The sequence below is a fragment of the Diorhabda sublineata genome, chromosome 1 (assembly GCF_026230105.1).
Source record: "Diorhabda sublineata isolate icDioSubl1.1 chromosome 1, icDioSubl1.1, whole genome shotgun sequence".
Lineage (NCBI taxonomy): Eukaryota > Metazoa > Arthropoda > Insecta > Coleoptera > Chrysomelidae > Diorhabda > Diorhabda sublineata.
The window spans coordinates 31542221-31569355 of NC_079474.1; the positions used below are offsets into that span (position 1 = coordinate 31542221).

Consider the following 27135-nt stretch of genomic DNA (forward strand, 5'->3'; position numbering starts at 1 on the left):
ACATTGAACCTTCAATTTTTGGTCATCTATAATAAGGTAGTCAAACAACATTTTAATTTCTGAATCAAAGTTAATCAAACCAATAAAGATAACAAATAAACATTTACTGCTCAACAGACGAAATATGTATTGCAAGAAGAAAATTATATTTAAAAAAAAACAAGATATTAATAAATAGCTATTATTTTGTACATAATAGATTAATATAAAAGAGAAGAAGAAGTACGTTGAGTTATATATAAGGTGTAGTGTGACTAAAAAAGTTACTAATTCAGATATATGAATGAATGAATATTTGTTACTTCATATTAGTCTCGTTATTTCAGAGGATACACCACAAAAAGAAAAAAAACATGCACCATAAAAAAGAAGAAGAGCCATTAACATTGAAATAAAGTGACAACAAAGCCTCGAAACATAAATACTTGAGCTTAACGGTAAAATCCTTATGGTATTGTTAGCATGTTGCTCTCGTTTGCATTTCATTCTTCTTACATTTTCAAGTGTTTTCTTTCTTATGTTTGTACTCAGTAGGGTTTTCACCTTGTTCCTCAAACACCAGATAAATATTCGGGTTCCAAAATTGCACTTTATACATCAATTCTAGGATTGAAGTTATGTATACTTTTATTTTGTTTCACATTTGTGTTTTTGATCATTTTCAAAATGGAATCGCAACTGAGCTGCTCAAAACGATATTCTCTTATATTATTGGATTCAGAAAAAAATTCGGAATATGGATTCATACTCAATGAAGAAGATATAGTTACAAAGTAGTATACGTATTTTGTAATCAAGTAATCGCGTATCTGGTATTCCGAGAATTGCAATAGATAACAAAATAATTTCTGCTTATATTTTGAAATTTGACACTTGACATAAAACTCATCGAAATTTGGAAAGAAATTAAAATAAAATAAATTGGCTATGTTCATCCGAACAAATATGTGGTTTCATTTCAATCATTCATTTTAAAATTTCGTTGTTCATATCACTGAACTTATGCAATTCATTATACATTTATTTGACATATATTATTACACCCATAGACAAAGTACTACTATACAATGCGAAACATATACTTTCAATATTGAGCAGTTGTATACTGTAGCTTTCTTTGTATCTCATTCTAATATAGGAACACGAATTCCATCAAATGCATAGTTTAGTATTACTATGTTTATACTTGCACCTTGATCAAAAAGCATCAAGTTTAGATTTGTGCTCTTAATATATAATTGACTGGGAAAATGAGACTTCACACAAAAAGTTGGTAACATGCGTGTAATTTTTGTTGGTAACACTTGCTTGCTCCAAAAAAAAAACGATATTTATATTTTCTCAAATAGTGTTTTTGTTATCAATTGTAGGAATTAAAACCAATATAATGATTATGTTTCACTGTTTTTTTGGAAAATAGAAGTTGATATCTATACGTAAATATATAAAAGTAAGTATAATATCTATTGTAATTAGAACAGATGAGAGAGCAAACAAGGTGAGGTTATGAAGTGAAAATGTATGTTTATTAGTATTTATATAAAACTTCTAATATAATAACGTAAAATGTATATAAATAGGACTTTTGATAATGATTCAGTCGTACTAATGGGTTGTAAAAGCAAATGATCCAAAACTTTTTGGGCTCATTCTAATGTGCCCTTCAATGTCTAAGAAACGTCTTCAGCACTTTTGAGGACCATAACAGGTTTAATTTTGTAGCTGTTATATAATTATAAATCCAAAGTTAACGATATTCATATTGTGACTGGTCATATGACCATTTTCAAAATTTTAATATAAAATTCAATTATTCAGCATAATTCCAAAATTTTTTTCTTAAATATAATTCAATTCATTTCGCATTCCATTTAGTTGAAATTTGTAGTTACATTACCTTTATCTAGGAACAGTGTTAATTTGTTTATATAATTACTCTAATTCCAAATTCCTTCTTGATAATTAAAATGTGAAAATATTTCAAATTCATTTTATCTCTAAACTCCAAAAAATATCTTGACTACCGATCTGTGAAAATATCACCGTTTTTCATTCAAATCCACGAGAGCAAAGCTCAAAGTAAAAATCATTGAATTGCAAATATTATCCTCTATTTTTTCATTTTATTTGATTATCACAATGAATTTACTTGTCAATTGATATAGATCTATTTGAACAAGTCATATTGTTTTCAAATCTCATGTTTTTCTTTTTATACACTTTGCAAAAACTTTCTGATTAGCAAAAAGAAATTGCATCCGGGGAGCGAGTCTGAGAGGGCTGGGCCATGTAGAGATGATGCCTTCTGATCAATAATCACGCAAAGCCATGTATGGAGTTTCTGGTCCAGCTAAGGGTTCAATGGGTTTAATGTTCAAGGAACCATTCTCAGGACAAAAAGGATTGGCAGACAGAATAACTATCTTCTTGTGAAGGATTCTAACACTGATGAAAGTATATATATAAAGGACAATAAGGAAAGTAATTTTATATGGTCGTCAAGAGGATGGCAAAGCAGCAAATTATATTTTTAAGGAAGAATCAAGGTGTACCAGATATAGAAAGTGAAATATTTCGAAAGGTTGAGTTGTAAGGGCATTTACTCTTATCATTAATAAGAATCTTATGAAAAAATGTTAGCCGACAAACATATACCCCCTACGGTACCTAAAACTCTCAAATATAAGCACATACACCAAGGAATTGTTTTATTTTGGAAATTCCAAAGTTTGAAGGTAAACAGGATGAAGAGTCGGGTACCTATTTTTGTGAGGGATGGTTGACATAGACTCAAATATACAATATTTGTCCATAGAAATCGTTTCATTTCGATTTCTGCATCTAAGTTCACAACATATACAGAATTAGAAGCATATCAAGTTTTATATTATAATTGGAAGTTATCTACTCAAATGTTACATGATTTTTCTGTACTTCTGTATGCTCACGACCCATATGAAGTTGAAAATATAAATTAGAATGCTATGGAATGGGGTCCTGCATTTTTTTTTAAATACAAGAGTCTAAACAATTTTACTTGAAATGTGAGATGACTACTGTGTCACCATACGTGAACAAAAAAATATTCAAAATATTTGAAGAAAAAAAACGTAACAAGCTGAATGGCATGTTTGGGGTGAATAAATGGATTTTATATAAAGAAACTACAGGCAATAAGATAACAAGACAAAAATATTTATTTCAATTCGTAAAACTTGTGTGTGAATATAAAGAACAGCAGCTAGAAAAAAATAAAAGACCAGCATATTTCATATAAGTAGATACAACTTCACCTGGTTGGGAAAATTGCCAAAACATATTACGTAAAGACAACAAAACAAACAAAATATATATGTGGGTGTAAATAGTTCAAGACACACTATATATAAAAACTGGGTTAATAATAAAATATTCATCTTATAATTGGGATTTAAAAAAATATAATTTCTTTGCCTTTTCTTGCATTCTCTATCAAAGTTAAAAAATAATGTTGGTGGAAATAGTGTTAAATAATCATTTTCATTATTCAGTTTGGTTATGCAGCTTCGAAATTAGAAAAAAATAGGTTTGACACACATAGGTGTCAATATGTACTCAATAGTTTGGTTGTTTACCAAGACAATAAATATAACGTTCTCAAAAAATACTAGATATTTGTTAGAATGAAAAATACAACAATTTTGTACCTTCCAATCACTTCAATACTTAACTAGATATAATACTGTTCAAAAATATGTTCAATAAATAATTATTTATAAAACAGTTAAAGAATGACTACAAAAAGATTCAAGTAAAACTTAAATTCTATCTTCAATACATATTAATCTGAAAAGCTTATCACAAAAATTTTGGTTGAGGTTTCGTAAGTTTCGCTGCTCTAATTTGATTCGGTTTCTTCTTCTTCGCCATCCCCGGAATGTTCTACAGGAACTCCTATATCCAAACACTAAAACAACATTTGTTTATATTAATGAAGACTTAATGAAAAACTTAACTGAGGCACAGAATGAGGTTATCTGTATCAAAAATCAAGCATAAAGTAAAGAAAACAGTATTTTTCTTAGTGTGAACTAAAATTTTTCATCTTGAACTATTTGGAATGTTAAACAATCAAATCATTATTTCCTGATCATGAAATATTCTATTGTTTAAATAAAATTTTGGTCAAAATATGTTTTGTAAATAATTTAGCAATATATGTGAGATACAGTGGCCTTGGGTATTATTATTCAACCATTTTATTTTAATCCATAACTTAAAAAACATTCCAATATACATCACTAGTTTAATTATATTAATATACAAGGTTGCCGCTAAAAATGTGATTATAACTAAGAGAAAGTACTTTTGCTTTGTAGAGGACATTATTTGAGTCAAAAAATGAATTTTTATTAATCTTTTGTGGGTTTTAATATGAATTCAATTATAATTATTGGTATAAAAATATCTGTTGAAAGTATTTAAAATATTTCTTAGGTCATATGTTTGTAAATAAAAAAACTGGCATTGAAAAAGTGAGCAAGTTACGAGTTGAGAATATGCTCACTCTATAAATCGTGTGACTAACTAAAAAAACATTAATTCATCAATTTAATCTCCTTCAATATTGCTTGTAGAAAGATTTATCTTTTGCATTATAATAGGCTTCAGTTTCATCAATTGCTTCCTCATTTGAAATGAATTTCTTACCGACGAGCATTTTTTTGAGATAAGCTAATAGCTAGTAGTCACTGAGGAGCAGATCTGGACTATATGGTGGATGAGGAAGCAATTTGAAGTATAATTCGTTCAATTTAATCATAGTTGCCATCGACTTGTGAATCGTTTCATTGTCTTGGTAAAACAATAGTTTTTTCTTCGACATATGAGGCCGTTTTGCATTCGAATGAGATCCAACAACTCTTTATAATGTCCACTCAGATGATTATCTTAATTCCATGATCCATGTTTCATCCATTGTCACATATCGATGCAAAACATCTGACTTAATACTTTGAAAAAAGCTTTCTCGTGACCAAATGTTTATGCAAATTCATTTCATGATTAGAAATAACCAATTTGTGGACTTTTTGATGTTTTCTGGAGTAATCACTGCAATTGGGCGACCAGAACATTGATCATCATCGTTTAAATTCAGCAAACCAATAAATAATAAATGGTTCTTTTCGATGGAGCAGAGATCAAATAATACTTTTGAAGCCATTGCTGAGCTTGTACAGTATTTTTTACATCAAGGAGCATGATAATTAATACAACATTGTTTTGAATCCATTGTTATGAAAATAGCTTTTTAACCAATCGAAATGTCATGAAATTTCACACATAGTATTCTGAAAGTTGGTATTTCATAAACGTTATATGGATTTGACAGTATCAGCGCCATCTGTGTATCAGTCACATGATTTATTGAGTGATGTAATACTTTCATTTGAATTATAACAAATTTTATGAAGAAAATTGTAATCATATAATACATATAAAATTTATTATAGATAAAACAAAATTCAGCACAAAAATAATCTTTTCAATGTTGAATTATCTTTTCAAAGTTACTTACATCCGATATACTAATCCTAGGTGAATCTAACGTTTGTTCTGGATACACCCAGGGTTTGTAACCAGGATTTTCTTGGGATGACTTCCACAATTCGTAACCCTCAGCTGCCTTCTTTAATTGTTTTACGACTTTCGGAGCAAATTTTTGAGTTATTCTGTTAACTAGCCAAGGAGGAAGTTTTCCTCTGGGATCAGTTTGAGATACATATCCTAAGGAACATCCATTGGAACAGTCTCGGATAACGAATCCCGTCAGATGGGATATCGCCCTATAAATTCAGTCACTGAGTTATCTACCTGAGTAAAAGAAAGCAAAGTCTCATCCTATGAAAAGTTAGTTTGTTTTTCAAGTTTAAAAATTCGCTACATCCAATAATATTTCTTCAACAAATTCACGTTATCGAAAATTAATGTAGGAACTTACCTAATATATCCTTTTCTGTTCGCATAATCTTTATGTTGAACAGAATGGTTAAGGATTAATTTTTCACTGCCCATGTCTAGCCATGATCGCTGAAGGACAAAGTCCCTGTTTTTTACCGGAGCTGGACAAGACACTAAAAGCAAATAGCTTTGGTAATGCGATACTTCCAACCAAGAGAATGTAGCACATTTGTCGAATTCACTACTTTTCATATTGGAAGTACAGGTTAACAAATAACAACTTCACATGCTTACTTACTCCCGATGACATTAATGAATCAATTAAAAAACCACGAATTAATTAATCAATTAGGAGAACTAATCAATATTTCATTTGTTCGTGATTTCACAAATAGATGGCGCTAGTAACAATTATACTTTCTATATAGATTGCAATGAAACTATTAATATTAACAATCAAAATAGAAATTTAGGTTATAATATTTTCAATAATTACTGAACTGACCCCAATAAATGGTTACCTACCTGACTCAGCACAATCAGTTAGCCATCAAATGTCAACCGATACACATATTTGATAACAACAAACAAGAATTCTATCTAAAAATTGACAGCGGACAGTGCGCAGAACATGAATCACTCTGCAAGTCCAGAGTTGACGCGGTTCCAGAAAAAAATGTGCACATCCGAAAGTGATGGCCAAATCATTGACAGCACAATGTTGAGAAATTGAACACTCACTAGTATTTAAGTCCAACAAGAGCCCAGAGAAACGCGGAGAGTGGCTGGACAGTTAGAAAAAGACTTAAGGCAGCTAACCTTGAGCCAAAAAGGCCAGCTACTTGCCCCAAATTAACCCCAGCACACCGAGTAGCCGCCTGTCTATTATTTGCCAGAGAACACGTTAATGGGACTGACGAACAATGGGTTTCCATTCTCTTCTCAAACAAAACAGGAGCGTGTCTGTATGGTATCGATAGAGGTCGAATCTACAGAAGACATAAAAGAAAACGTGGATTTTAAAGGAGGCACCTATATGGTTTGAGCGGATTAGCTATGGATTAGCCAGCGCTTAGCCCGGACTACAATTTTTTTGCTAGATATTTTTTGACCGCGTGCGTGCTACTTGATATATATATATATATATATATATATATATATATATATATATATATATATATATATATATATATATATATATATATATATATATATATATATATATATATATATATATATATATAATACGATATTTCTGAAGGATTTCATGTGCCAAAATCAGAAAAAAACTAGAAGGTAGAACTTCATGTGAAGTTTCAAATGAGTTAGAAATTAAATTTCTAGTGAATTCCAAAAAATAAAATAAGAAAAACTTACGGCATAATCAGGAATGCAATGTACAATTTTCACGATATATGACCTAGCAATTTTTTTTGGTGACATTAAACAGTTGTGATATTGAAAATATATTAAAGACTCTACTTACATGCATAATACCCTACGTCATTATTTGGATTCAAGTAACCTATTTCTACAGATGCTTGCATATGTTCGTCCCATTCTTTTCTATATCCGGGATCATGTAAAACATCGAATAACGTATTTGCACTTATATCCTGGAAGACTGTTTGAACTTTGACCATTTTGAAGCTAGTATTTGGAGTGGTTTTGGTCCATACCTAAAATATAACATGCCATTGAATGTAATTGAAATAAATAGTGTACATAAAGCAATCGAAAGATACTACTTATGGCATAAATTTATGTATATAAACATTAGTGACGTGTTGTTTACAAAATCATATGCCCTTAACATTCATTTAATTAGCAGTAGCATAATTTCTAATAATAGTTGTATAGCCTCTGTAAATTAATACATATTTACTTTAACTGATTTTAATAGACATCAATGGCGCCATCTGTAAACTTTAATGGACCAGACATCGATACTCAAGTGTTTTAATAATGTATACCTCTCAGAGAGGTCGTATGGAGTCAATTATAATCGATTACTCGTAATCAAACACTCTGTTATAAGAGGTAGCGCAAAATATAAAATTTATTACCAAGATTAACAGTTCGTTATTTGATGAATGGAATTTGTTTTAAATTTATTTGCTATTTTTATGGACTGTATCACATACTTCGACCAATATTTTCACTATTTTAAGTATTTCAAATCTTACACTTTTAATTGCCTGAGTCAGATATTTTTATATCGCTAGCTGGGCAATACAACGGATGAAAAAAATTATAAATATTACATGGAAACAAATTAAGATAATATTAGTTTTATGACATCCTTGCACCTAATCTTTATACTCTTTTAATTTTTCCGGTTAAATTAATCCACATTAGACTATACAATTAAACTGTTATCAATACTGATTATTTTTTTTAGTTTTTATTCAATAGTATTATCTGTTAGTGCATTAAGTTCATATTAAAAATAGAGTGGACTTAAGTATGTTCAGGTAGGCGTAGACTGCTGATAGAAAGAGAAAAAACATCGGTTTACCACATATATGTAATACTCCTATATGGACAGTTGGTATGGGAAAAAACGTCCCTACGTTATGGTGCTGACAATATTCAATTCTCTTTCGTTCGAGGCACTTTATCTATACTGCGCATGCTTCATGCGCGTAAAAGATGCACAGAACTAACTGAAGCGCTCGGAGGAGAGAGAGCGAACGATACACTGTTTCTTTCACTTAGTCGGAACTCCTTCCACTTATAGAAATTGTCCATATTACATATATGGTTGAACCGAAGTTCTTTCTCTCTCTTCTTATAATTCAATTCCACTTAAATGGCAATCCCTATCTTCAATATTAACTCTATGGTTTGTTCCCTTTGATATTCAGTTTTCTTGTCTTCTTTACGTTTTTATATTGTAGTTATGGTTATTAATTAGACACAAATCATAGATGTACATTAAAAGATATTAACATATTTAAAACTTTAAATGTGATTATATTGAATTTTTTTTCTACTAAAGTACTCGTACTCACATTCATCTTATTCTAACTAAAATAAATTGACTATTTTTCAGTATTAAAAAAATCTAACGTTGAAATGTTATTCTATAATATTTAGTAATACAATTTCCATTTAATTTTATCATAACCTCTCATTAATTAGAAATTAGTTCCCAATAATTTCGTTTGATAAATAATAGCGCCACTATCGTACATATTTTTAACAATAAAAAGAATAATTAATTGTTATTTATCTATGACAAGAATCGTTTATTTTATTTCTAATCACCTGTCAATCATTTCGATCTGTTAGTTTGAAATTGATTACATATATAAAAATAACAACAATCAAACAAATATTTTTGCTATTATCTTTATGTATAAACCCCGATTGAATATTCAGTTACATTAAACTTCACCCGGTAATTGGACACGGCAAAAGAATTGTTTAATTAATTGTATTTTACGGAGTGATTGGGTAATAGGTAATAGAACAATTGAGAGAAATACAGCAATCACTGTAACACAAAATATGACCCAATTAATAATACCCAAAGAAATTTTTACTTAAATCGTCAATTTAAGTGAAAAGTAAAGTCCAGAACGTAAATGGAAGAAACTAAATAAATATTGATATTAAAACTCTCCCACTATGGACTATCTGCAACTGCATGATTTTTCTAATGTCGTTACCTTTTCTCGTCACTCGAACAAAATATAGACACCAGTAAACCCGCAAGTTCCGCACAATGACAAATATAGTAAACATCATGGAGATGTATATAGAATATATGAAATAAAACGAAAACGGTTACCTTGGTCTCGTTAACTTTGTGGTATTCCAATTTCCAATCGGTATCATCATCTACTAACGTTTTCAACATGTCGAAATCGCTATCATCCGCGATTTTCACTATACCCGGCTCCATTTAACTGCAAAGAATATCTGCCATTTTAAAAAAATAGTTTTAGGTTATAAACTCTTTCGACTTGAAAAGTATCAATTTTCAACTGCTGTGAAGTGCTTCATGAAGAACTATTGATTTTTAATATAGTGTTTTCTATAATGAGAGCTTAAGTTTTCGGAACCGTAGACGCGCTAGTTGTGTTGTCGTTCGTCGACATTGTGTATATATTTATAAAAGGTTCCGCGCGACGTCATTCCAGATTTCATTTGTAGGTGGTTGTACCGGGAGACTTCAATATATTTTATATCGAAGGTATAAATAATTAAAGGTAATACATTATTTTGAAAATTACACACTTGTTTGTAATCAAAGGCCTTTACTACACCTATTCAATGAGATACGGGTATGTTATCTCATGAAAATTAAATTGAATTTCAATGATTGTTTTAAATATATATACACCTTATAGTTTGGTATGATTTTGTTGTAAACATTGTTTCTGAAGTAATACATGGACCGAGGAAAATTTTTCCTTATTATAATATATATTTTTCTCTACAATTATTTTTAAAATTAATAGATAAATGTGTAGATACATGATTTTACTTTTATCAAAATTTTCTGTACGTCGATATCAGTGATCATTATAATAAGCTCTCAAACCTCACTACATTACTAATGTTCAAATTACTATAAAGAAAAAATCAATAATGGATTACATAGTTTTATATTTAACTATATTTTAAGTGATTTTCCATGTTATAGTTGTTTTGAAAAACAACTATAATCTATTTGTTAATGTATTATTCAATATAAGTATATAAAAGTTCCAAAAAGCATCCCCTAGATGCACTAATTTGTTAAAAAAAGGAATGGAAAGCCAGATATACATTTATGTAATAACCAATCAATTAAATAATTATAACTAAGGGTGACAATCCATTTTTCAAGCACTAATTTTTCTTTATATATAATTAGGTATACCAAGAAATGTAATATAATGTTTAAGGATGCAAACATTGAATTTGAACATCAATTAACAAAGAAATTATACAAAAATCCGTTAATACTTATTTTACATTGAATTTTGGAAAGTCAGTTGTGCGACGTTCATGTCAATTTAATTTCCCACAACTATGATTTCATCACAATTCTATCAAAGTTTATACGCATAGTATTAAAAACAAGATGGTATATGTGAAGAATAAGGATGCAGCCTCTCTCTCAGATAGACAAATAAGAAATACCATTGATCAGAAATCAGATAAAATTGAAATGGCAGAGAGGTTATATGTAAATGTTTACAAATTTAAATACCAATAACACTAACAATAGTACACACGAAACAGTAAGAGGTCACATACAAATAGAAGGAAAAAGATTTGATAAATAGAAACAATAAATGAGCAGACAGTTTAAGCCTGTTGTTATTTATTTCACTCACAGATAAGATAGTTAACACAGTTGAAGAAAAAGGAAGATAACTTTATACTATAGTTCATACGTGTGGTCGGCCGTGAAGCCGTTGAGCACATACGCCTTCAGGTAGGGTCGTCGTGCCCCACTTGACGTTACTAAAGTCCGATGTCCTTTGAGAATCCGATCAAATTGATATAATGATAGGATACAGAAATTTAGAACCAAAAAAATAATCAAATGCAAATATAACATTTGAGCCTATAAAGTAAAAAAATATAAAATGATCCAAAGCTATGAACAGATAGATATAGAAACAAAAAACAAGGTATACATAATGTGATGCCTATCTCTTCAAGAAAAATAGAGAATTGGGTGATTCAAAGAAGGCAAGAAAATGAAGTGAAAGCAATTGAGATTGATATTGAGGAAAAACAAAGTGGAATAGAATCGAAAAATTAAAGATGAATAAGAATTATTCTGGAAAATGGGTTTGAAATTGAAATAAGTTTCATAGAGTATCAAAAAGAACCATTTATGCTATAAAACTTATTATCTTCATCCAACATATGTTGTAATGATTAGAAAATATTCAATTTTCTAGTATAGAAGGATAAATAATCGTTTTTCCACCGCCGGAATAACCAGTAAAAAAAGAAATACTATACAGAATTAATAATATTTTTTGATTAAACTTTTAACATTAAAAAAATATTTATAAAAGACACTAAAAGTAGCGCGATGTCAGCACCCTATGTGTGGAATTTCGATTGACCAATTATAGTATCTGAAAGGTCTGAAATTGCTCATAAAAGGACAGTTGGTCTTACTAATTTTTTATAAAGAGGTAAATGTTTTCAAGGTCATTGAAAAATTTTAGCACCTCATTCACAAAAAACATAAAAAATTCCACCTATGTGCGATCGAGAAGCATTCGCTGATAATTAGTCAGTTTAATTCAATATTAAAGAATTAAATAAGTTGTCATTGTCGTAACGTTTGTGCTATGAGCCGGTTTATTATATCAGGGCAGTGAAGACTTACGCTCACCCCCAACAGGTGGGCGATTTTTAAAAAATCAAGAAAGGTACCATAAAATTTCTTATCAGTAAAATCAGGGATTTTTAGTTCAGAGAAATCGATAACAATTATTTTTATAACCATATTAAAGTATCAGATCAAATATAAAAGAAGATATTTATTTTCTAAATGTATTTGTAACATTAAGAATTTGAGAAAATGAATAATACAGTTTTTTTTATTAAAAAGAAGTGACGATAACTAAGCACATAGCCATCTTGCGATTTTTTAGGTAATTAAACCTTTAACCGACAACACCGTAATATTACGAGTTCGTTTATCTAATTATAAATAATTTTGTTTACCAAAAAAGAAAAAATCGAATGACGATTTTCAAGGCTGAAATATCGATTTAGTACAACATATCGATTTAAAAATTCGATTTATTTGGTCCGAGGACGGCACAAAAATATGTGCCGGGAAACTAATAACGAAACAGTTCGTACGTCGCATTTCTAATTAATGACATTATATACTTTGTTTCCATATTTTGAAAATTTATTGCAAATTGGTATACGAATCACCACTAGCCGAAAAGCGTAAAGTGACAGCTGATTTTTCTTTCACCGTTATGCAGTCTCGAAAATATTTGTCTTGTCGCGCAATTTTTGTTCCACCATATATGTATACAAGTGACTCACTATGTATATTTCATATTAAATTAATTGCGTTCATACTTTGTATGAAACTTCAATTTCTTCAAAAAATAATAGTGAGTCTGTTTTGGTTATGTTGAACGAACAATCTTTTGTAATGTCAATATCAAATATTTGAATAGGGAATTGTCAAAATTTCATTTTCCTATCTTATCTTATATTTACGATTGCTGCAATTAGTATAATTATACCAATTTTCATATTATAACTTATCCATTCAAAAATATTTAACCCCTTTAACTAATTTTATGTAGTGACATACGTCACTTTTAATAATTAACCTACATACTTTTATTTTTTGGTTGAAATATTTAAAGTATTTTTGACTACCAACCAATTGGATGAACTATCTAATCAGTTAGATGTAATGAAAATACTTAGTAATAGTTTAAATTAATACTTACGTAAACTCAATTATTCCGCATAGAAACTAGAAAGGATTTTATAAAATCACAATAACAACAGTAAGTACATAAATATAAACGGAATTAATCAATTGAAGGGACTCCTTATCACAATTAGATAAAACAATATCGAGTAGTGCTTCCACGTTGTCTGTTCTCGTCAAAATCTATATAAACACTTTTACAATTACAATTTTTTTTAATAAATTCTGCTTGAATTCAATTTGAAATTGTAAATTGACGTTACCGTAACGGTGACGTTTCCATTGCTTTCAAAATTCAAAATGTGATTAGAATCTTTTTCTGCTAGTAGATATTAAATTCAATTGGTGTCTCATCAACGACACGTTATCTATACTACCTAGATATATTCAGTATCAACTTGGAAATAAATGGAATTTGTGATTCAATAGGTGGAGTGTTAATTGGACCATCAGGTGCGTACACATAACACGTTTTACATTTTTATTTATATGTTTTTCTTTATTTGCAAATTTGTAATCTATTTCTATTGAGTAATAAGTAATTGGTACGATGCAAGTGAGTTGATCCCGGTAGATTCAGGATTGACTCACTTGCATCATACCAATTACTTATATACCAAAAATCAACCGGGATCGACGCACAAGATCTAAAGATCACAATCGGACTTTACTGGCACCAAACAGCAACAGTCAAAACAGAAGGGTCCATATCAGAAGAGAGGCGTGCGACAAGGATATATATTGTCTCCCCTACTGTTTAACCTCTATCTACTCTGAGGCAGTATTCAGCGAAGCCCTCGAGAACACAACTGCAGACATAAAGATCAATGGAAACATTATAAACAATCTTCTTTACGTGGATGATACCGTGGTAGTGGCCAGTAGACTACCAGAACTTCAATCTCTTATGGCCTTTATATGAATACCTAACCAAACTATTGGTATTCTGAAAAATGCAAAGAAACGCCACCCTAAGACTCCATGGAGAGATCATTGAACAAGTGTCCTCTCTAAGATACCTGGGCATGTTCATCAACTAGCAATGCGACTCAAAACTCGAAATCAGAGCAAGCGCGGAACACTTTTGGCAAACCACAACCTCAGCCTGGAAGTCCGGACCAGAATGCTTCGCTGTCGCATTTTTCCTGTTCTTCTGTACGGAAGTGAAAGTTGGATCATGGATGCGGCCACGGACAAGAAAATTGAAGCGTTTGAAATGTACGCCTACAGGTGATTCCTGCTGATATCTTGGATGGAACATAAGACAACCATAGAGGTCCTAGAGCAACTGAGTAAACCTAACGAACTTCTTACGACAATCAAGGAAAGAAAGGACATATAATGAGAGGCGAGCGATATGAGATTCTCCGCCTGATAATAGAAAGGAAGATAGACAAAATTCATGGCTGAAAGACTTGGGCAAGAGCACGAAATTTTCAGAGCTGTGGTTTTTCGTGCGATAATAGCCATTTGAATCGCCAACCCTCGTAGTGAGACGGAGTTGTAAGAAGAAGAAGTGAGTGTCTTAAGGCAGGTACCGTTCTTTGCGAGTTTATCTTAAAGATAATCGGGCCATTGTCTTTTTAGTCTTCTTCCTTACATTGGGGTGTTGAACAGAGTTGTTTGTTATTGACGATCCTACCGACCCTTCTACCTTTCTTCAATGACTTTTAAATTACAGTGGAAACGTTTCTCTTATTCCTCACAATAAATTTTGTTTTAAACTTAAGTCCATTCCTTGTCACGGCTCTGCTCCAACTTCTGCGCTTCTCACTCTATCTGAAGCGAGGCAACACTAAAAAGAGATAGGTGTACCTATCGTATTTCCATACTCGTTCAGTTAATAATGAAGAATTCGTTTCCAAAATCTTGTAAATGTATAACGCCATCTAGTTACCAGTAGAAAAATTGAATGCGTCATTTGCTTCTGGAACCTCTCATAAATATACAGCTCTACATAGTGAATAATAGAAAAATTGAATGTCATTTGTTTGTGAACAGAGCCCTCTAGTTATTAGTAAAAATATCAATTTGTTTTTATTGTAGATAAAATGAAAAATACATTTATCTTCTTTTCTTGTTTTTTAATTAGTATAAATGTTCTCAATTAGTGAATAATGAAAATAGAAGTTACTATTGTATATTTATGTGTGTATATATAGTAAGTTTATATAAAAAATCAAGCAGACGCGAACAAATTCGAAACAAAATGTTTTATCGCTTTTCGAAATATTCGCTCTTAAGGTCTATAATATTTTTGCAAACGCTCAAACCAATTCTGGAAACATTTTTTCCACTTAACAGTTTCTTGAGATGATTATAATCGCTGTTTGCGCATCTTTTGTTTGACAGTGGAGAACAAAAAAAGTTATTAGGCGATAAATCATGTAAATACGGGAAATGAGACATTAATTCGATGTTTTTCTTCCAAATATTCAGTTGTTTAACGTGCTTCATAGGAGCTGGCATTCGAAACATATCTTTCTCACATGTACCTCTACCTGTCTGTAGGTCACATGCCGATCTTCATTTATCATGTTGGGCACAGCATCGTTGTTTCTCGGAATGACAACCTATTTTGGTCGATATTTATCAATGATGAACGCATGAAATTGTGAAAACAGTCGTCTGTTTATTACAAAAAGTTGCACGGAACGATTCTATGCATTGTATCATAAAAAATCATCGTAACTAAGCCTGATTTCGATTTTTGCACAATCTTGTTTCTTTTAAACGTTCATTATTATCAATTTATTCAATTCCAAAATAGTCACTGGGTCGCAATAACAATGTTCACAAATACAGTGGTGTCACAATCCATTAACGCCACCTATTGTTCGATGGTATAAATTTAAAAGGCAACCTTCGTATACCACTAATTATGCAATACATAAAATTCAACACCCATAACCATTTTAAGTTACCGTATCAATTACGTTAATCGCAATAACAATTTTGTGATAGCATAATATGTTGACGATATAACTTTTCTAAACAAATAAGGTTTATCAGCTTGTAAGAAAAAACAGTCCTATATAAGTAGTGAATGTAGTTACATATAAATAATTGCTTTGGTAATAATTTGGTAAGTCTATTTTATGAAACCAATTTTTTATTTAGAATATTTCATACTGTTTGGTTAATATAGAACGTAATAAAAAAAGATAAATTCAGAAGAAACCATTGCATAATACATAATATAATCATAATATAATTTTTTATGTTTTTTTTCCTCCAGACTATAATCAATTGTTGTACTTTATGTACTACAATTGAAGTGAAAAAGTACTGAAAAAGAAATATAGACAAACCTGCACATAATAGACCGAAAATAGTGGTCATAATGTTCGTTACGTATTGAAAGGAATATATTTTTATACAAAAACAATCATTTTATTTGAGTACATTTTGTCCAAAGTTTCTCCAGAATTATGTACGAGATGATTTCTCAGCTGGAACAATTTCTTGTGGTTTGGAAACTATAATCACTCGGTTCTAAATCCGGAGAGGAAGCAATTTGTAGTCTCAACTCATGGAAATCGCACATATGTCCTAGGGCGAAAACATTTTTTTTTTCTATCATTTTGAATCGATCCAATAAGATGGCATATTATAGAGATGTTTAGTGAATTATGTCGGTTTCCAAGGTTAACTTTGTTTATTACTTTATACGAAAAGAAAGCCTTAATATTTGAAGTACAGCCCACCGTATTCCATAATTATAACACAAAGCTCAGCAAGTTCCTTGAGATCTGTGTTAAACCATTTTTTAGCTTAGATGCAATTAAAATTGTCGCATTTTGAAATATCTTTCAAATTTCGCAGTATGTGATTTAGCATTGCCTTATAAGAGCACCCGCTTTCGGTTAACTAAACCTAAACATTCCTTCAATAGAACCTCATTAGCTAGAATCTGGGTTGATTAGATTTCTAGATCTAACCCAAAGGTCCCAGGAGTCTGATAGTCGTGCTGGTACTAGGTTGCTTTCCTACTGCTTCCTTGTACCCTAAATTCCTAAACACCTAAGCGCGAACGATAAGAAAGAAAAATCTCCGAATTATTAGGAAAAAATTAGTTAAATTAACCCAAATGTGATATTAAGACAGGTCAAAATTTGACGTTTCAACAATAACTTATTTTTCAGTTGAATTTTTGTAGTTGCATAGATATTCATGTTGAAGGTGATCTATTAATCAATATAACTTGTTGTCAATGTCACGTAATACTTTGATAAAGACCGTAACAGGTCGAAACGTCAAATTTTTCATGGAAGCTTTCTTTTACAAATTAAAATTTTTGATAATATTTACGGTAAAAAATGCGCTATAGTTTCTCGCACCGAGAGACTTTTTTACTTGTTTTTTTTTTCTAATTGATTTAGATTTAGAGATATCAGTTTAATGCATTGGTAGCTTTTATTTGTGTTCAAAGTACGAGGTCTGGCTATTAAATAACGAAACTGCGCGCCAAGAGGGCGGCCTAGACGGGTGGGGTAAAAATTATCAACTTCAAATTTCTCGTTAAATTGAAACAAACTCCGACTGAGTGCTATAATTGTTGCAAGAGGCCTATGGGGACAATTCTCTATCACGTGCGCGTGTTTTTGAGTGTTGAAAGCGCTTTAGCGAGGGCCGAGAGAGCACTGAAGATGAACAGCGCCCAGGTCGCCCTGTGTCTGTTTCAACTCCGGAAACAGTGACCAAAATCAACCAAATTGTGCGTGCAGATCGTCGAATGAGCATCAGGATGATTGCCGATAAAGAAACTGTTAGAAAAATTTTACACGAGTAATTACACATCACAAAAGTCAGCGAAGTTAGTGTCAAAAAAATCTAACTCCCGACCAAAAGCTCTTGCGTCAACAGGTCTGCTCAGATTTCGTTGAAAGGTTAGAAAAACATCTTGGACTGATGCTTTGTAAGGAATCCGATGTGAGTTGATGGAATTTTTAGCTGTCTCATAGTCTCTGGTTTATTAACATTCACTATATCATTCCAATATTCCCTTAAAAATTCAGGGGCAGATGAATTAGGAGAACTAAGTGGCGGAAGGAAATCTGATGTTTATAAAATTAAACCTTCACCAAAAATTTCACCTAGCATCTCTATAATTTCCCTAGCAGTGTGCGCAGATGCTACAACCACAAATTACGCAAATGGCCGCAAAAAATGTAGACCGATAACTATAGGCTACAAGATCGCTCCCAACTAAGATACCAAAAATTTTCTATTTTGTTTGTTGATAAAACCATTTAAATGGAAATGCGACATCAAAAAAATCAACTTCTTTCGCAATTGACTCAAACGCTTTGCTTATTTTACCTATAGGTTTTAAAACGAAGGAAATAGGGTTAGTTCATTGGAGATGCACTTAGTTTCTCACTCTGTGGCCGGCAGATCGGCGTTGTGATCGACGGATGAGAAATTTGAATATTCAACTTCAAATTAATTAGAATAAATATGAAACACACGAAAGAACTTAATTGGAGTACAGGTGACAGGCTGTATGCTTTATGTCAAAATTTTCCTCCCTATCCTAACCACGTCTATACCTAGATAGCAGCGCCGCGCCATGGCTATTTCAAATAGTTAAAGCCCTGTGGTTAAGATAGATGGTCATTAGCATTAGCATTACAGTTTCAAAATTGACTTCAGTACTAATATCTTCCAGAAGGGTCGTCAGTTTAATCCAGTCCCTCAAAACGATCTATCATGGTAATTTGTGTTTAACATTGGTGAGTAGCCTATCTGGAATCACATTCCGCGTCCTTCTCATAGATATTACAGATCATTTAGAAACTATAAAGAACTATTTTATTGTCTATATTTCATTGCTGGAATGATTAATTGCAGTTTTTAAATCTTTTAAACTAATCAATTTGGCAGAAGTCTTTTTATATTGTGTTGTTTGTGGAAATCAAGCTCTCTCCTTGTAGTTAGCCCTACGAATTTCTCCATTTTCATAAAAGTAGTTATGAAACACAATATTATATTTTACAATTTTTCTAAAGCCGTTCCCTAATCAACCAAAACTATTTAATATTTGAAACAGTCAAATATAAGGTCAAGGTTGACAATAATCTTGTTTTCGGTGACATTCAGCAATAGATTTTAAATCAAGTCTACAAATTTGTTTACTATTTCATATTTTTTAGTAATTAAAGTTTAAGCATATTTCAAATTACTTTTCCTTTCATTCTATTAACAATTAACAATCACTTAATTATAAAAATATTGTTGTAGAAAAATGTGTGATATAAACACCGGTTGTGCTGCACTAGATCAAAAAGTAGCCGAATGGCTATTTTTCGACAAAAACGAAACTACTGCGAACGCTATAAGAAGTCTTTTAGCCGGAAAGCAATTCGATGAAATCAATAAATTACTATGTAAACGATTAACTTTTGGAACGGCGGGATTAAGAGGAAAGATGGGACCGGGATACGCATGTATGAATGATTTGGTTATCATTCAAACAGCCCAAGGTTTTTTAAAGTATTTAATCAAAAGCGACGAGAATTTATTAAAAGAAAGCGGCATTGTAGTAGGATACGATGGAAGACACAACAGTAGAAGGTACAGAATTCATTCATATATTTTTTACGAATATCGCACTTTTCGTCTATTTGGAATGTTTCAACACATATGGTATTGTAACTAAAATTTTTATTAAAGGTTGTGTCATGGTTTCAAATGATTCATTTCATTTTGATGGTTTAGAGATATCTTTAAAACACATAGATAGTAACTGGGCGCTGTAGATCGAAACTGTGAGATTTATTATCAAATATTTCCCCTTTGAACGTTTTGGGAAGCTATTCTGTTAAATTGGTTGTCCATTGGGGTGGATCACAATCAAGTCAGATGAAATCATGCCTTTTCGTTTATTTCGTATAGCTCTTTTCGTTCTCCGATTCCCACAAATGATCTCACACTAGAGTTTGTACTTGTGTATCGATTCCCTCTATTTTTCTTTCATATCTAGATTATTTATTCGTTTCAAATCTGGTGCTACAGAAGATTGTTTAGATTTCCCTGAACTGCGAAGTGCATGATACTGGAAGAGTTAAATTTAACCATCAGAGTATCATTATCATAAAGAAAGTGTTGTAATATTGTGGACACAAATCACAAACTTTTCCACGTATCGTTACATCAGGCTGAATATCGAGAAATACGGAATGAGACAAAGGGAATAGAGATATTCCAAAGAGATCACGACCCTCATAACTCACAAAACGAGCAGAGAGCGACAAGAAGATCTCTAGATTGAATATAGAACTCAAATCTCATCTCCAGTAACAACGGTCTTTAAAAAACTGTTTCAGTTCAGTTCGTTTCTTCTTTGATCAACTTTATCATAGACGTTCGTTTGATCTTTAGATAATCTGAGGAATTCATAGGAATCCGCTAGGCGGTAGTGTATTAAAAAAGTGTTTGAAATATCCCCTAACCAATTTTTTTTACTCGCACATACATAGTAATTCAAGACAAGTGAAAACAATGAAAACACATTTGCAGCATTAAATCATCCACACCGACGTTGTTTACAAGATTCGATTATATGTCCAGTGTTGTCAAGTCGTATGCTATTTGATACACTGTTTCCTCAAGGTCTTTCAGCTTTTTTTGGTGAATTTTTTTTGTTCAATCAGTATATGAATAAAATATCGTTTGAATTGCATTTGAGATCGGATCCAAAGGTCGTAGCTTTCACATATTGTCATTTGTCAAAGAATTATTGTTATCTAGACAATTTAGAAATCGGGAGATAGTGATAAATCGATCTTTACGCATCGACTTATATACAAATAAATTGTACTTCGAATCCCAGTAGTCTCGTATCTTCATATCTTCTTTTAGAGACTTATGGGTCAAGATAGTTTATGGTAGTGAGTAGTTTGTCGATTCATTCATAAGAAACTCAACTATTCTTCAAAAATGAATTATCTTCAGCGTTAACTTCTTTTTTGAATAATTTAACAAAATAAAAAAAAATCACCACAAACACAGTTGTCAATGAAGTTCATGAAAGTCTTCGAAATAACGAAAAAGTTATAAGATATGATATAAACATGAATAGAGTGATCACATGACTGCTGAGTTCAGTTTAACACGCTAGTCGTTAAATGCCTGTTTCCTGTAATTTATTTGGAAAAAATTGCTTTCCTGTTATTTATAAATGTTTTTATTATTTTTTCCACTCCGTTTTCATTATTTTTTGCGATAACGACAGATATTTTTATCGATCAAAACGACACCATTTTGAGCTCGTTGTTTGTTGTTTCAAATGGTTGCTACTAAAGAAATTTGATCGGTGGTTTTCCTTCTCTGAATTCAAAAAACGTATTTGTAAAATGTTTTCTATTAATATTATTACAAAACTTTCCCGTTATTTTTTTGAATATACAGTATGGGCAACTAAAAACATCCGTCGACGATATCTCAGTAACGGATTCTATTCCCCTGAACCTGTAATATAATCGGTTACTGATATATGATTTTTTTAGTTGCCCACCCGGTACATACTGTCCAAAATAGCATTTAAACTCTTAAAAAAAGGAAAGTTTATTTTTAACAAACACTTCACCGCCATATGTTGCGAATTTCAATATCAGTTTTTATCTATTCAATATTTACAGATGGGCTGAATTGACTGCGGCAATATTTATTCACGCTGGATATCCGGTTAAATTATTTAGTACAGTATGTCCCACTCCGTTCGTTCCCTATACCGTCAGACAATTCAAATGTGCTAGTGGCGTTATGGTGACAGCATCGCACAATCCGAAAGACGATAACGGTTATAAAGTACGTTTCGAATTATTTCAAAATCAAATTTGGATTTGAAGTTTTTTTCCAGGTTTATGGACCGAATGGGGCTCAAATAATTTCGCCAGTCGACGAACAAGTTCAAGCGAGTATTTTAGAGAATTTGGTACCTTTAGATACCTCGTGGGATACGTCAATTTTGTCGAGCAGTTCGTTATTGATGGATCCGCTGGCAGATATTTTTTGTCGTTATACCAACGTGATATACACAGAGATATCGGAAGAAAGTAAAAATCTTAACAAAAAGATGAATCTGTTGTTTACTTATACGCCTATGCATGGAGTAGGATACAAGTTTATCGAAAAAATTTTCGAAGTGATAAACGTGAAATTTAACGTTGTCCAGGAACAAAAAGATCCTCATCCCGATTTTCCGACTGTCAAGTGAGTAAATTGGCCATTATAGTATTTTCAACAAAAAAATTAACGTTGACAACAAACATCTACTTAAAAAATAAATCAAATAATTTTATTTTCATGACGACGGGCTATTAGGCATTTTTCAAACATTTGGCACTAGAAGAACTATTACAAAATTAACCATTTATTGGCGTATAATTCCGATTCGTTTATCGTGACATTCAATTATTTACTGACTACTTGCTGATAAACAAGCGTCTATTTATTCAAAACGGATTTCTGGATCATTCGGATTGTAGAATGTAAACAAACAAAAAGGTCTTCTTAGAAATTGAGTCTATAAAACTTAGAGGAGAATTACCAAATATAGGCTACCTTTTTGTTTTTGTCTCAAAAATGAAAAGCTATTTAAAAATTAATCATTTATTGACGTATAACTTCGATCCGTCTACCGTGACATTCAATTACTTACTGACTACTTGCTGATAAACAAGCGTTGCGTCTATTTATTCAAAACGGATTTCTGGATAATTCGGATTATAGAATGCAAACAAACAAAAAGGTCTTCTTAGAAATTGACTCTATAAAACTTAAAGGAAAGTTACCATTTTGTTTTTGTTTCAAAAATAAAAAGCTATTGAAGAATTAATCATTTATTCGCGTATTATTCCGATCCGTTTACCGTGACATTCAATTATTTACTGACTACTCGGTGATAAACAAGTGTCTATTTACAAAACGGATTTCTGGATAATTCCTATTATAGAATGCAAACAAACAAAAAACTTTTTACAAATTGTTTCTATAAAAACGTTCATAACATTCTGTAAAAAGTCAATAAAAACAATATAAAGAAATTGCTGCTTTACTTGAAAATGTAAATGGAATTTCTGAGAATTACCAAATACGTCAAACTTTAGATTTTTTTAACATAATAGAACAGAATCAGCATCACGATCTACGTCGGTGAACGAATTCGTATCAGTATTTTGTTTCCTATTCCTAGAATTTTTGTTAAAATGATAAAGATTAGGATTAGAATTTATTAATCTTGTTCTTTCATTTATATATTGTGTGAATATGGAATTGATGTGAATCTTTTAATGATTCATAATAAAATATTGTATGAATATTAACAAGAAGATGATTCTTGACAGTAGAAACTTGATGAAAAGTAATAGCATCAAGGTTTTGTAAAGTAAATTCAATATTTAAATGTGAATACAGTTTGTTCCTTCTTTTAGGTTTCCAAATCCCGAAGAGGGTAAAGAAAGTTTAGATTTATCATTTAAAACTGCCGATTCCAATGGAAGTACGATAATTCTAGCTAATGATCCGGATGCCGATAGATTAGCGGTAGCAGAAAAAAATCCTCGGTTAGTAGTCTAGCAAATCGACATTTAATTATTTATATAATTATATATATATATATATATATATATATATATATATATATATATATATATAATTTAATTATTAATTAAATATTTTTCTATAATTAATTGTTGTATAATTTGTTTTAAGAACTGGAAATTGGAAAGTTTTCAATGGTAACGAAACAGGAACATTACTCGGGTGGTGGATCCTCAACTCCTTCAAGAAAAAAAATCCCGATTTACCATTGGATAAGATTTACATGCTCTCTAGTACGGTTAGTTCTATGATATTGAAAACCATGAGCAAAAAAGAAGGTTTCAAATTTTTAGATACCTTAACGGGATTCAAATGGTTAGGTAAATAATAAAATAACGCTGTAGCTCTAACTTTTATTCCATTTTTTTTATATTTTTTTCAGGAAATAAGGCGTTGGAATTAGAACAACAAGGAAACAAAGTTATATTCTGTTTCGAAGAAGCGATCGGTTTTTTAGTTACGACAGAAATTTTAGACAAGGATGGTGTATCGACGGCAGCCCAAGTAGCAACAATGGCTTCCTATATTTATAGTCAAAATAAAACTTTGGATGATCAACTTAATGAAATTTTCGATACTTATGGTCTTCATATTTCTTGTAATTCTTACTATATTTGCCACGAACCTGCCATTATCAAAGAAATATTTACTCAAATTAGAAATGCGAAAGGAAAAGATACAGTAAGTTCTGTACAATTGGAAATTCTTTTTTCTTCTTCTTCATCTTCTTTCTAATATGGATGACCATATTAGTAGGCTACTGCATGTTCATTTCTAAGAAATTTTTCCCGAAAGACAAAGTCCAGTATCTTCGCCATCGTTTAGGAAATTTTGAAAATAATAAATGATATATCTAAATTTAATCTGGACACTCATTGCTTTTCTGAGATTATTTTTTTGATTGCGTTTTGCATTTCAATTAAAACAAAAAATTAGTTTCAAATTTAGATCTGTCAAGAAATGACTTTTTTCTACTTTTCTTCTAAATAGGACTGTAATTTTTGATTGGGACCAAAAATTATTTTCTAAATCTACTTTTGGCTATAAATGGTTTTTACAACTTAATTTTGAGCAAAACATGAGTTTTTCAGAATTTACTTTTACTAAAAAATGGCTTCCTCAATTTTTATTGCAGCTTTCCAAATCCAATTTAGTCGAAAATTCGTTTTAGTACCTTAACTTAACAATAATTGTTTTTGCAAATTCAATTTTTTCAAAAATGACTTTTGTATCGTTATTTTGGAAAGTCTAGACTTTCAATTTCTATTTTATTTTCCACAAATCATGAGTTTTCCATGGTTTTTTTGTCGAAATTGCTTTTCCACATTAAATTTGGACAAAACTGTTTTCTACAATTTCAATTTCCTACGATTTTTGTGAAAAAATCACTTTTGCATTGTTATTTTGGACAGTTCAGACTTTCAATTTCTACAGGACCAAAAATAACATTTTCTAATCTAATTTTGTTGAAAAATGGTTTTTCCAATATTATTTTCGACAAATAATGAGTTTTCTATTCTTTTTTGTCGAAATGGCTTTTCCATTTCAAATTTTGGAAAAAAATAGTCAAATACAAGTTTTCAAAAAATAGTTTCCACAATTTCAATTTTCTACAATTTTTGTGAAAAGATGATATGATTTTTAAGGAGACCAAAAATAGCTTATAAAATCAGTTTTTTTAAAAAAGGTTTTGCATCTTTATTTTGGACAGTGTCATATGATTTCCAATATCAATTGTGACTTTTTCGAATCTGGTTTGTCAAAAATTGGTTTCTTCTATTTTGTTTTCGATAAATCATGAGTTTCCTCTACACATTCTTGTCAAAATAGTTTCATCAGATTGAATTTGAACAATACTATTGTTCCGAATTCACTACTTTTTCAAATGGCTTGGAAGGGTTTATACCCCTAGATAGCGCCCATGACATATGTGGAAGGGTTTATACCCCTAGATAGCGCCCATGACATATGTGGAAGGGTTTATACCCCTAGATAGCGCCCATATTACAGCCCTGTTTGATACCATCAAATATTTCACGAAAGTATTTTTCAGTATCCACAATCAATTTTGAATGGTAAATACAAAATAACGTCAGTTCGGGATTTAACTACAGGGTACGATAATAATCAACCAGATAATAAGGCGATTTTACCAGTATCTGCAGCTAGTGAGATGATAACTTTTAATTTCGAAAACGGTTTAGTGTGTACTTTAAGGACCAGTGGAACTGAACCGAAAATTAAATATTATACGGAGATGTGTGCGACGCCCGAAATTAAGTAAGACAAAAAAATTTTTCTAAATATTTTATTAAGAAGATATTAAATGTTTTTTTTTGATGATATTAATGATAAATAAAAAAAATTTAGTCATTATCTCAATGATTATTGTAACTTATATTGATGTTTTCCTCAAATATTACCAAAGAGGACTATCTAGAACATTTGAAACATTCTAGAATATTCTAGTTATAGGAAAAAAGAATAACCTAACAAGAGTTGTTACAATTCAATGTAATGTTTAAAATTCAAATATTAGTTTTGTAAATATAGAATTTATTTTTTATTGATTAAATATTTTTCAATAATTTTTGACTTTGTTAATTCATTCTGTTCCTTTAGTTCCTCTACAGAAGATTCCGTTATAACTTTTTAATATTTTCAAATATGATTTATTTGTTTTATTTATTCCTTTTATCAAATTAAACACTATAACGCACAAATATTTTCCTGTTATTTATCATATATTTTTTGAAAAACTGTATTATTAAAATTAATAAGTACTCATGATGATCTAATGAATTCCTCTTAATATTGGTGAAGGTATTTTTATTAGTTAAATTAAAATGATGATTGCATTATTTGATTGCTTCCAAAAATAATCAATTTTATTTTTTAAGGGATAAACAACAACTGATAAACATTCAACAGGAAATGGTGAAAGCGATTTGCGAAGAAATGTTGCAACCTAGTAAATACAATCTTAAACCGCAAGGTTCCTAATTCATTAACTTCACGAAATAATAAAATGTAATGGAAAATCTAGTGTGTATTTTCATTTTACCTGAACAATATTCCATGTCTTTTACAATAAAATAGATTTTTCATCTCACATAACACAAATACCAAAATCAATTGATTTCCCGATCCAAAATATAGTA

At 30.8% G+C, this 27135-nt stretch overlaps 2 protein-coding genes across 8 annotated transcripts; one reads left to right on the forward strand and one right to left on the reverse strand.

The window, feature by feature from the left end:
- The first annotated feature begins 101 nt into the window (after positions 1–101).
- Positions 102–27019, forward strand: LOC130452555 (phosphopentomutase). Of its 6 annotated transcripts, none has more exons than XM_056791904.1 (10): positions 102–1450; positions 13696–13822; positions 19613–19945; positions 22012–22180; positions 22233–22585; positions 23806–23937; positions 24086–24294; positions 24357–24655; positions 26028–26254; positions 26875–27019. In XM_056791904.1, the coding sequence occupies exons 3-10, from the start codon at positions 19617–19619 to the stop codon at positions 26975–26977; spliced, it is 1821 nt and encodes a 606-aa protein (XP_056647882.1). In that variant the 5' UTR covers positions 102–1450; positions 13696–13822; positions 19613–19616; the 3' UTR covers positions 26978–27019. The 6 variants fall into 6 exon arrangements, with proteins under 6 accessions (XP_056647882.1, XP_056647884.1, XP_056647885.1 ...); XM_056791908.1 differs by lacking the exon at positions 102–1450 and adding an exon at positions 13143–13445 and having other exon boundaries at positions 13699–13822; XM_056791906.1 differs by lacking the exon at positions 13696–13822.
- On the reverse strand, positions 1576–13775 carry LOC130452556 (START domain-containing protein 10-like). Of its 2 annotated transcripts, none has more exons than XM_056791910.1 (6): positions 13386–13775; positions 9737–9854; positions 7427–7619; positions 5981–6113; positions 5558–5825; positions 1576–3946 (listed from the first exon to the last, which is right to left on the reverse strand). In XM_056791910.1, exons 2-6 carry the CDS (start codon positions 9848–9850, stop codon positions 3878–3880), a joined length of 777 nt encoding a protein of 258 aa, XP_056647888.1. In that variant the 5' UTR covers positions 9851–9854; positions 13386–13775; the 3' UTR covers positions 1576–3877. The 2 variants fall into 2 exon arrangements, with proteins under 2 accessions (XP_056647888.1, XP_056647889.1); XM_056791911.1 differs by having other exon boundaries at positions 9737–9867; positions 13386–13739.
- Positions 27020–27135: the final 116 nt, after the last annotated feature.